The sequence below is a fragment of the Macadamia integrifolia genome, chromosome 2 (assembly GCF_013358625.1).
Source record: "Macadamia integrifolia cultivar HAES 741 chromosome 2, SCU_Mint_v3, whole genome shotgun sequence".
Lineage (NCBI taxonomy): Eukaryota > Viridiplantae > Streptophyta > Magnoliopsida > Proteales > Proteaceae > Macadamia > Macadamia integrifolia.
The window spans coordinates 41,996,276-42,007,217 of record NC_056558.1 but is presented as its reverse complement, the minus strand read 5'-3'; the positions used below and the strand labels follow the sequence as shown (position 1 = coordinate 42,007,217).

Sequence of the window (10,942 nt, the reverse complement as noted above, 5' to 3'; positions counted from 1 at the left end):
ATTCATGGATCCGATTGATTCGGATTGAACTTGGACACCCTTAATTCAAATAAGAAAAAACCAAAACGAAAGTGAGAATGGAAAGAAATGGGACAGAGTGTTCTAGTGTCAGACCTGCCCCAATTATTAAGGATATTTCGCACGCACTTCAAGAGAGACTTTCCCTCAAACCCAATAAAAATAAAGTAATAGTCGAAGGGTACCCCTCGTAATAACAAGGGGTAGGTCAACCAAAAATGTATCTAAAGCATAAAGATTTTTTTTTTTTTTTTTTTTGGGTAACATCTAAAGCATAAAGAAACCCTTCGTAATAATGGTAATAGTCTAACATGCTTTGCTTAGTTGTTTACGGAACCTTGTGTATTGACATAAACACCCTTAGATGCTTTCTTCTACCATTTCATATGTTGATCTTACCACATTAATGAATCTCGTCGCCCCGTCAGACACACCCGTTGCGTAAGGGCCAATTTAGTAATTTCATGTACCTGGGAAGGTATTACTTCTGACCAACGCGAAGACCGTTCGCTTTATCCTTTCTCTTTCTCTTTCCTTGTGACCATCCTCTGCAACCTGCAACTCTCTCTCTCTCTCTCTCTCTTCGAATTTGGTTAGAAGGAGAAGGAGAACAAGGAACCTCTGGAAGGATTTTGTTTCAGAAAGGGCTAGACAAGATGATGCATATGACTTTCTATTGGGGTAGGAAGGTGACCCTGCTAATCGACTCGTGGAAGACCGATTCATGGACAGGTTACGCTCTGACCTTACTCGCTTGCTTCCTCTTCTCCCTATTCTATCAATACATGGAGGATCGTCGTGTTCGATTCAAAGTCCTCGCTACGAGTAAGAAGCCCTCCAGTATCCCATCGATCGATACCCCTCTGCTTCATCCAAGGCTCGCCGGAAGTCGCTGGAGTAATCCCGCCAGGTATGCCGCTGCTACCTTGTTCTTTGTTAATTCGTCCATCGGGTACCTGTTGATGCTCGCAGTCATGTCCTTCAATGGAGGTGTCTTTTTGGCTATCGTTTTGGGGCTTTCTTTTGGGTATTTGCTGTTCAGGATCGTTGAAGAAGAAATCTTGGCTGTGGAGAATCCCTGCGCTTGTGCTTGAGATTTGAAATTTGAGATTTGAGATCTCTCTTGGATCGTTACTTATATATATATATAAAGGAATTTCCTTTGTTTGGTTTTCAACTTATGATTATCAATTCCATACTTGGTTGTTGTTCAAACTCTTGATTTTTCCTGTAAATAATCATAAGAGATCCTTTGGTAAAGGAAAAAAAAAAAAAAAGGGAGAATTTTCTCCTCCAATTTGTTGAAGTTTGAACTAATCCCTGATGATCATATGTTGTTGGAGTTGAATTCAGAATGCTGAGAACCCTTTTCTCTCTTTACCCATGAAAAAAAAACCTTTGAATCATCACTTTTCGTTTAAATTTGGGTTACTGATCTCAAGTTTTGAGTCTCTACTGACCTATAAATCTGATTCAGTTTGTATTTGAAGGAGCGATATCTGTGTTAATCTGATTCATCAAATCTACCCAACATTAAGAATGAAAAATTTCCGATACGCAAGATGGAGACTTTAGATGGGGTGATGGGTGAATAACGCAATCTCTGATTCAATTACGATTTGATGCTGTCTTGGTCTAATCAGGTCCTCTGCTTCTCTTCCTAAAATAGAAGTTTCAGTTTCCGTGATGGCTTTGATCTTGGGCTTCCTCCCCAAAGGGCTCATCACTAGCCCTATTTTAAGAGTTTGATATATTGTGTTAGAAAAATTGAAAAAAAGTTCCTTTAGATTGAATTCTCCATTACTTATTAATGAAAAGACAGAGAACTGCAAATTTTCTCCTCCATCTGGGCCATATTGGATCTACCAAGTTCATCAATTGAATGGAATAAGGAATTGTGCCGTGACATTGACACTAATAGTTGATGCCGTGACATTGACACTAATAGTTGATCTTAGCTCCGGTCTTTGTCTTCCACTGTTGATGTAGTGACATCATCAAAAGCCCTGCAAAACTTACCTTCCATTCTTAACTTTATTAAGAGGAATGGAAGTTAGAATTAAATGGGTCACCAACTGTATCCTTATCCTTCAATCAGCTGGGGTCATATTATCAGATGGCTAATATCGATATTACCAACGATTGATATTGGTACCGTATCAATGATATCCCACGTATATAAAAAAAAAAAAGTATGCGGGGGTAAATTTATCTGATACAATTTATCAGTGTCAATGTTGTATTGGTATTATATCGGTTTCAAGGTGATCAATACTTGATCCAATACTGTGTAGGAAAACAATTGATACAAGCCTAAGCTAATCTCGATTTCTTTTGGTTTCTTCAATCTGAATTGAATCATTCATTTTTATTGGACATCTAAAAGTCATTGTGGAAAATGGTCATGCTAACTCAAATGATTTATTTATTTATTTATTTATTATTATTATTATTTTTTTAAACTTATCTTGTATTAGAGCCGATGGTATGACTATCTTATAAAATATCTTATTTTGAATTTTAAAGTGGTCTTTACTTTAATAGTTTGATTTGCCTACACTTGAAGCATTCATTTTGGTCTAATAAAAGGTAGAAATTAATAGCAAAATAAGCATGTTTTTTTCCTCCTTAAAAACATTGGCAGCATGGAGGGGTGTCTTCTCCTCTAGTTTTAAGGTGAGGAAGAAAATCTTTATCCACTCTTTTATTTCTTTGTTTTTTTGGGTGTTTGGAGGGGATGGATTTCTTAGGTCATTGTATAAGATAGCGTCGAAAAAATCTCCACTTTGTGTCTTGGGATCTTTTTCCTTCGACTTTTATATTCATCTATTCAATCGTCACTCCATAATAGGATTATTTATTTATTTATTTATTGATAAATACTCTATAATAGGATTAGGGTTAGTAGTGCTTCATAAGTAGGTAATCCGAACTATAAAAATATATATATAGAAAGGTAATCCCAACAAGTAAAGCTATTTAATAATAGTATACCAAAACTTTTAGATTGCTGATTGCGATCAACACAAAAACTATAGGGGCTGAGCTCAGTAGAGGAGAGAGAGAGAGAGAGAGAGAGAGAGAGAGAGAGAGAGAGAGAGAGAGAGAGAGAGAGAGAGAGAGAGAGAGAGATATGATGTGGAAAACACATCCAAACAATGGGTTGAAATCGTCTGCAATTCCGATCTCGTACAATTCCGTGCAATACCACCTTCAGGTGATGACACGTGTATTGATACCAATACAATGGCCCAGATCTGGTACAACTAATAAAACATTAAATCAGTGAAAAGGCATTTAAATCATATCTGGGGCCATTGTATTGGTATCAATACACGTGTCACCGCCTAAAGATGGTATTGCACGGAATTGTACGAGATCGGAATTGTAGACGATTTTTTTCCCCAAACAATACTTGCAAGTGTAGCAATCATTTCTTTCCACTGTTTGTGAAGTGTGAAGGAATCCAACGATTCCGGATCACACTTACGTATGAAAATGGTTATCGTTTTGTGTATTAATTGGTTGGATCGGTTTGGTTTAATTTCGGTCTAGATTGAGTCAATTTTAGTGTGGAAAGGATAAAATCAAAACTAAATCAATAAGAAAATTTCAATTTTGATTTGTTATCGGGTTGCTTTCAGTCTTCTATACAAATTTATACAAAAAGTAACAAAATTATGGCCTCAAATTTATTTTTTTAATGGATTTCAAGCTGATTTTGGTTTCAGGGTTGTAGTACCCCAAATCGAAACGTTGCCCAAATAAGACTTGGATTTGATTTGTCCAGATTATTTCTTTTTAGTTTGTTCAGTTTTACCGATTTGAATTAGGTTTTGACACCTTTAGTTCTCTTATATTCCTTGGGCTGATGCATGGGCTTCACTCATTCTATCTTGTATTAGTATAGGTCTTCTAAATTTATGAATTCCACACGTCCACCAAAAAGGTGTATAAAAATGGTTCACATACAAAAATGTGATTCAGACTGGAACCCACTCTTCTTATGTCTTAATTTTCTTCGACTTTGACTGAAGTTTTATTCAATTCATTATTTTGATACTCTCAATGGTTCTAAGTATCGATATTGGATCAATCATATCAACTATATTATATATTAACCAACTAATATCAATACCTGATCAATTCAGATCGATTATCATTATCGTTTTAAGGGTAAAATCATAAAAATAGTATTTTTTGAAAACTAAGAATAAAAGTGATCAATCTACACATATTGGATCAGTAGCAGCAGATACTGATATTGATATGGATAACTAAATCCTTAAGTCTAAACCATGTTTCAAGTATCGATATCGTATCAGCCATATCATATCGGTATTGGCTAAGATCAATCCCGATCCTAGGATTATATCATTTCAGGGGTAAAACAGAAGAAAAATGTACTTTTTCTAAAAAACTAAGGGACAAAAGTGACCGGTACTGGCCCACTGATCCTCTCCAATACCAATCTGAATCAGATCACCGATCCCGATAACCAAATCCACGGTCTAAACTTTAAAGTGGAAAAAAGTATATCTTGCCAAAAAAAAATAAAAAGGACAAAGTATATGCTGATGCTGTAACATTATGGCCACCGACGGATAAGACTTTTCGTCTAGTCGATGGACAAAATCTAGGGTTAGGGTAACTTGGACTGATTTTGATTGATTCCTCAAACATCGACTACGATCCGATCCAGAATAAAATCGGCACGGACTGATCCAGATCCCAATTTCGTATTCTTAAACCATGCTTTGTATTGCCTCTTCGGCTTGAAAACCTCTTCTTACATGATTTTCAAATTAAATAGGGTGTCTGTCACACGCAGATAAAATGGTGGGGCAATTACTATCACTCTCTTATATTCACTTTATATTTATTCAAAAGTCCCTTATCTTTAACTTCTATTCTCCCTTCTCCATTGATGTTCTAAAGTACTCAAAAGACCCCTCTAGCCAGATAAACCCAATGGTCCTTAACCAACTGCTATTGTCACTAAGGATGTGAATTTGAAATTAAAATGGTTTATCGTAATCAAATCGAACTGTTTACACCAAAATCATGAAACTGTTTATTAAGTGGTTCGATTTTGGTTTTAAAATTTAAATCCTGTACAATTTTGACTTTAAAGTTTAAACCGTTAGTAAACCATTTAAATAAACAGTTAAACCAATTAACATATACATAGTAATTTTAAGTCATTCAATGTTAAGTTTACATGTATGTCAATAAAAAAAAAAAAAAATGAAGTTTACATTAAATAACTATTAAAAAAATCATTTAATAATAAACAATTCAATTTGACGTTATAATTTACATCCGTTTCACTAAAAATTTTAAAGGTAAAGAAGTTGTTTGGATAAAAAATTAGAAAACACAAGAAAATCGTTTAAACTAAAACTATTTATTAAATGATTCAGTTTTGGTTTTACCTAAAAAATCTTGCACCGAATCAAATTGAATTGTCTACATCAGAACCGAATCGATTAACACCTTACCCGTAACCCCTTGTCCTCCCTGCCCCACCCCACTGTCTATGGTGTCAATGGGTTAGTTTGATTTTGCAATGATCCGAGTTTGGTCAAGGTTTCGGTGTGGGAATGGTGAAACCAAAACCAAACCAATAAGGAGATATCGATTTTGGTTTGCTTTTGTCTGGTTTGGCTTTGGTTTCTTGTATCAGTTTGTAATTGGGTTGGTTTTGGTTATGGTCCAATTTATGTTCGATATATCATGCAAAGTTATACAAATTTATATATAAAACCTAATTTTTTTATGAGTTTTAGGCTGATTTTTTTATTATCGGCTTGGTTAAGGTTTTAGTCTCGATGGGTTTTGTACCAATTACGGTTTGGTTTTGGATTCATTTGTTTCCAGTACAATTTGATCCGGTATTGGGGCCATAATTTCCCAAACCAAAACCAGGTCAATAAGACTTCAGTTCGATTAGGTCCGGGCTATTTCTGATTTGGTTGAATTGGTTAGGTCGGCCAAGGTTTTGACACTCCTATAATCCCCTATTCTGGACCGATTCTGGTCTTTTTGTTTTTTTTTTTTTTAAGGAGAGAGAGACCTTATGTGTACTTTCATATATTACTTGGGTCCTCTTCACCTACTGTTGAAGCTTTTGAGTTGGAATCTAACACATTCTATCAGACTAGTAAGGGTCAGCACCAAAGGACACTGCCCTTGATGCACAAAAGCTAGGAACTCTTTGAAAAAGAGAAGCCAAAAAATGGCAAACTTGTTTCACTTTTAGGGGTAGAAGTTTTAGGACCACAGTCAGTACCAGTATAGATACATATATAGTCAAGACAAAACATCTGAGATTGATGTCACTGAGCAGCTAAAACCCATTAACATTACAAGATCATGTGACCAAAAAAAGAAAAAAAAGAAAAGACAATAACAGTTAGAATTGCTGAAATAATAGTTGGAAACTTGATCATCTTCCTTGTCTCAATAGTTGGAGACTTGATCATATTCCTTGTCTCAAAACCTGATCAACAATGAGTAGACTCACCATAGATATGGTCAAGAACAGCAATGACCCCAAAAACAAAAGCTTGGTCATATCCTGGTTGCACCTGCACCTGATAGAGATCCTTGCTTACCATCATCAACTGTCCCTTCCTCACTCCAATCTGCACTCATCAACAATTAGACCCACCAAGTTAAAATTTTCTTAAGCCCATATATATGACTATACACCTCTCTCTCTCTCTCTCTCTCTCTCTCTCTTTCTAGACACACTAACAGATTCAAACTAAGTAGGTAAGTGAGTTTAGTTACCTGTGCAACTGTGTTTCCAGCACAATCAATAATGGAACAAGCTTTATCAGGGAAAGAACCCCTGACCTCAAAATCCCAGTCCTTATTAAGGTTACACTTCTTAGGTCCAACATTCACTTTGATGTTCTTTGCAAGGCATGAGTTTGGCTCTTTTAGGCTAAAAACCAACTTCTCTGCTCCTTCATAGTCCACCATGTAACCCTTCCATTGCCCACTGTGAATGCTTAGAGCTTGAAACATTCCTCCCTGCAAGTACAGATTAAAGGAATAAATATACCAATATCTGTTTTAAATTAAGGCATACTTCAAGAATTGATCATATTTGGAAAGAATATATATACCTTTCGGCGAATGAGAAGCAAAGATTCTCCATCAGCATCTCTTAGGACCAGTTCTCCTTTGATGCCTAGAGTTCCACAGCCATCAACCCTAAAAATAATCTTTTGGCTGCAATCATCCATGACTACTAGACCCCCTCCACTCACAACATGAGGCCTCTTTCTCACTGTGAGTACTACTACCTGTGAAGCAGAACAGTAGAGTTTGCTCACAATGGGCTTTATAATGGTAGTTGCAGACATTTCTTTTTTTTCCTTTGTGGAGAATCCACAATGAAGAAGAAGAACCCTATTCTCCCCACTAATATATAAACCAAATCAAGTAGTGTAAGTAAGAGAGGAATGGGCAAAGGGTTCTCCTACTTCTTCAGTCAAAGGTTTGGGAGACTAATTAATTTCTACTATTGAGTATTCTGTATCAAGAAGAAGGCCATAAGAAACTTCTAATTTGAGTGTGGAGTTCATGAATGCAGAGCTTCTACTGTCTTTGATAAAGGTTGGTTCTTGAATTCAATAAAGGGTGCCTTTGGCTTTTTGAAATTGAGTGCCATAGGCTTAAAAAGATGCTTTAAAGCTTTGAAACTGAAGGTTGCTTAGATTCTTTCTGGGGGAGATTTATAATAAGCTTTTGGACTATGAGGGTATGCCTTGATACAAAAGTGTAAAAGGTTTTGCTGTAGCTTTTGGGGCACTCAAAGAAACATACATGTTATTAAATTAAGTCATGTGATGTTTGTTTTACAAGGTACAGAATCATTTTAGCCCTTGCTTGTTTCTTTTATATATTCTTCCTTGGATTGTTAGACAACCCTAACCAGATGGATAAACCAAGGTTCAAGGTATCGATATCGGGTTGGTCATATCAGTTAATACATATCAGTATCAGTGTATCGCCAATACTCGATAATCAATATCGACACTATATTGATGCCATAGCAGTGGTATCTATACAAAGGAGGGGGAAATAGTTTAAAATCCATGGAACCCGTATTATGAGGGAGAAAACTGTAGAAGCTGAAACCAATTTATGATCCAAAAAAACATAATAAAAGGGAGAAAAAAAACTCTCACATACAATCGCAACACAAGGAATTATGTGATTTGATAAGATACCTACTTCCATGGGAGAGAAGAGAGCAATTTTTACTCACAATGGAGAAAAGGTTGTACGCTTTCTTCCTCTTTCTGCGTTTACAAAGAATTCACAGTAACTCTAATAATCTCTCATTACAACAATTTATAAGAAAACAAAAGGATACATAATTTTTCAAATTTACGGGCTTTTGATAGCCCTTGGTAAACAGCTCCAAGACCAATACAAAGGGTATTGATACTTAAGACCTTGAGCCAACCCAAGTTTTAGTTTCGAATTTACTGAGAAACTCTCATGGGACTTTCTTTGATAGAATAGGGAATCAAATAAAGGTTATGGCTATGATAGGAAAAATCCTAATTAAGGATACTAAATTTCTGTTCCAATCTATGAACTCTATGTAACTTTCTTATTTCATTTTTAATAGAAAATAAATAAAAGGTTATGGCTTGTCTTGTCATATGATGATCAGGGATGACTGACAACGAGATCAACCCATGAAATAACCCATCAATTGGTGGGAAAAACATCCAACGAGGAAATGGCGCGGCAAGGTGCGGTGAAGTTGGAGATGACGACACGTGGTGAGGGAAAATTGAACGGCTGTGGTGAAACCTCAGTTCCTTCGACTCATTTCGTCGGATTCCCCCTTCAATTACCCGCATTTCTCTTCACAATCGATTTTTGTAGTTCTTCACAAATTGAAAGCTTCTCCTTCTCCTAAAAAATCCATTTTGGATTTCCTTGGATTCCAATTTCGCCGATTCATACTTGAAACAGCCCAAGAACGAAAGTCTGATAAAAAATTCCAGATCATTGTATTAGCAAGGAGACCAGCGACTAGAGGAGACGACCAGATGCCTGTCCTAATAGTCAGACAGCCCAGTGAGAACCCAGCTTGACTGCACCAAACTGAAACGAAACTACTAACGAGGCGACGATCCCCAAAAAAGGGAGAACCATGACCGGCACAAAATCTTTGCAACTGTATGGAGACGCTTTTTTCACTTGCTAGGAGGCCAAAAAAGAAGCGCTGCACGGGAAGCCTCAGAAAAGGATCCCATATATAAAGAAATATTACATTGCCTACACAACGAAAAAAAAAAAAAAAAATCTGCAAGTGAGGAGAAGCTCGTATACAGAGAGCTATTCTCTCTCTCTCTCTCTCAACAAGCAATAGGAAGTTTTGGTTCCTAGTCGGTCGAGGTCGCTCTTCCATCGTCGCTGGTCGAGGTTTCCCACAAAAAGGTCTAACTAGAATGGAGATGAACCGAAGGAAGCTCTGGTCACTGCTCCATCAAGATCACACGAAGCTGGTCGATGGTGGAATCTGAAGATGGGCATCGTAGGTCCTTCGGAGACTGATATGAAAAACCCTAGAGCAGGTGAAAATCCAAAATCCAAAAGAAACGGTTGCAGGTGAAATGGGAATTCGGCGAAATGGGTCAAAAAAACCAGAGCTTCACCACGACCGTTCAATTTTTTCTCGCCACGTGACGTCATCTCCAACTTCGCTGCTCCTCGCTGCGGCATTTCCTTGCGGCCGAGGAAGTTTTTCTGATTTGGCTCCTCTGTGGCACAATACAGTGTCCGGCACTCATCCAATGCCTAAAAATACCTTGGGCTGCGTATGACCACCTTGGATTCCGTACCAAGACGTTTTTAGCTGTTGGATACGCGTTGGACACTGTATTGTGCCAGGAGCTCAATCCATGTTTTTCCCAATTGGTGGGCTGGGTCTATGCTTTTTGACCCGTGAGTGAATATGGTCAGACTAGAGCTGGACCATCCAACCAGATATATGGGTGGATGGGCTACACCCATCTTGGACCCAATTGAGGCATCAGTGTTTTAAGAATTAGGATCGGATCGGCTGATTCCTAATAGCATATTTTGGCGGAGTTGAGCACTTACCACAATCCTATTTTTTAAACTTCTCTTTTGTCACTGGACAAATTCTATTTGGGTTCAAAAAAATTTATGTGAGTAGAAATCTTGAGATCTACTTGTCTGACATTGGTTCGCATCAATTCTATCATGTTAGTTAATCAAGATGGACCATTAATTATAATAAGTTACACCCAAAGATGGATTGATATTTTTTTTAGGGTGAGGTGAGAGAGCTTTTAAACTAACGAGAAGATTAGCTAAAAGAAATCACTATATCCTATTCTGTTCGGTTTATGTGATTAGGTGGGTGTCTAAAGTAAAGCTAACTACCTTGCCTAACCTACGGTGGAAAACAAAAGAAAAGTGTTCAAAGGGAGAGCCACACAATTCAACAGAGAAAAAGGAAAAGTGGAAAGAGAACCATTTAGAGAGAGAGATTGATTATGGACCAAGTTTTCGTAAGGTCATGGATCTATTCACTGTGGTTCATCACGACCTAATACCATTAGGGGAGAGAAAGGTGGGGAGTGATGGACCATTCCATCATTCAGCCACTGATGAAGGAAAACGTTGTCCTTTATTGTAAAACCTTAGAAAAAGTTAAGCAAGTCTTCACCTAAAACCAAAAGAGTCCGCCGGTTGAAAAGCTTGGGCTATACGGTCAGGCATATTGTGGGAAATAAGATTCAGATTCCTCTCTTTCAAATTGAATTTGATAATGCATCTCTTGTTGAATTTCTGAACTCGTCATTTCTTTCTCCACCTATTAGCGTGGCTAACTTCGTGGTTGACATTCAGTTTCTTGTAT

General features: G+C 37.2%; 2 protein-coding genes across 2 annotated transcripts; one reads left to right on the top strand and one right to left on the bottom strand.

The window, feature by feature from the left end:
* The first annotated feature begins 527 nt into the window (after window positions 1-527).
* On the top strand, window positions 528-1,335 carry LOC122059123 (copper transporter 5.1-like). The gene has a single exon (XM_042621816.1). It carries the CDS (start codon window positions 675-677, stop codon window positions 1,110-1,112), a length of 438 nt encoding a protein of 145 aa, XP_042477750.1. The 5' UTR covers window positions 528-674; the 3' UTR covers window positions 1,113-1,335.
* A 4,990-nt stretch (window positions 1,336-6,325) lies between these two features.
* On the bottom strand, window positions 6,326-7,705 carry LOC122087448 (protein LURP-one-related 6-like). The gene is made up of 3 exons (XM_042656597.1): window positions 7,155-7,705; window positions 6,814-7,059; window positions 6,326-6,665 (listed from the first exon to the last, which is right to left on the bottom strand). Exons 1-3 carry the CDS (start codon window positions 7,392-7,394, stop codon window positions 6,525-6,527), a joined length of 627 nt encoding a protein of 208 aa, XP_042512531.1. The 5' UTR covers window positions 7,395-7,705; the 3' UTR covers window positions 6,326-6,524.
* Between the last annotated feature and the right edge of the window lie 3,237 nt (window positions 7,706-10,942).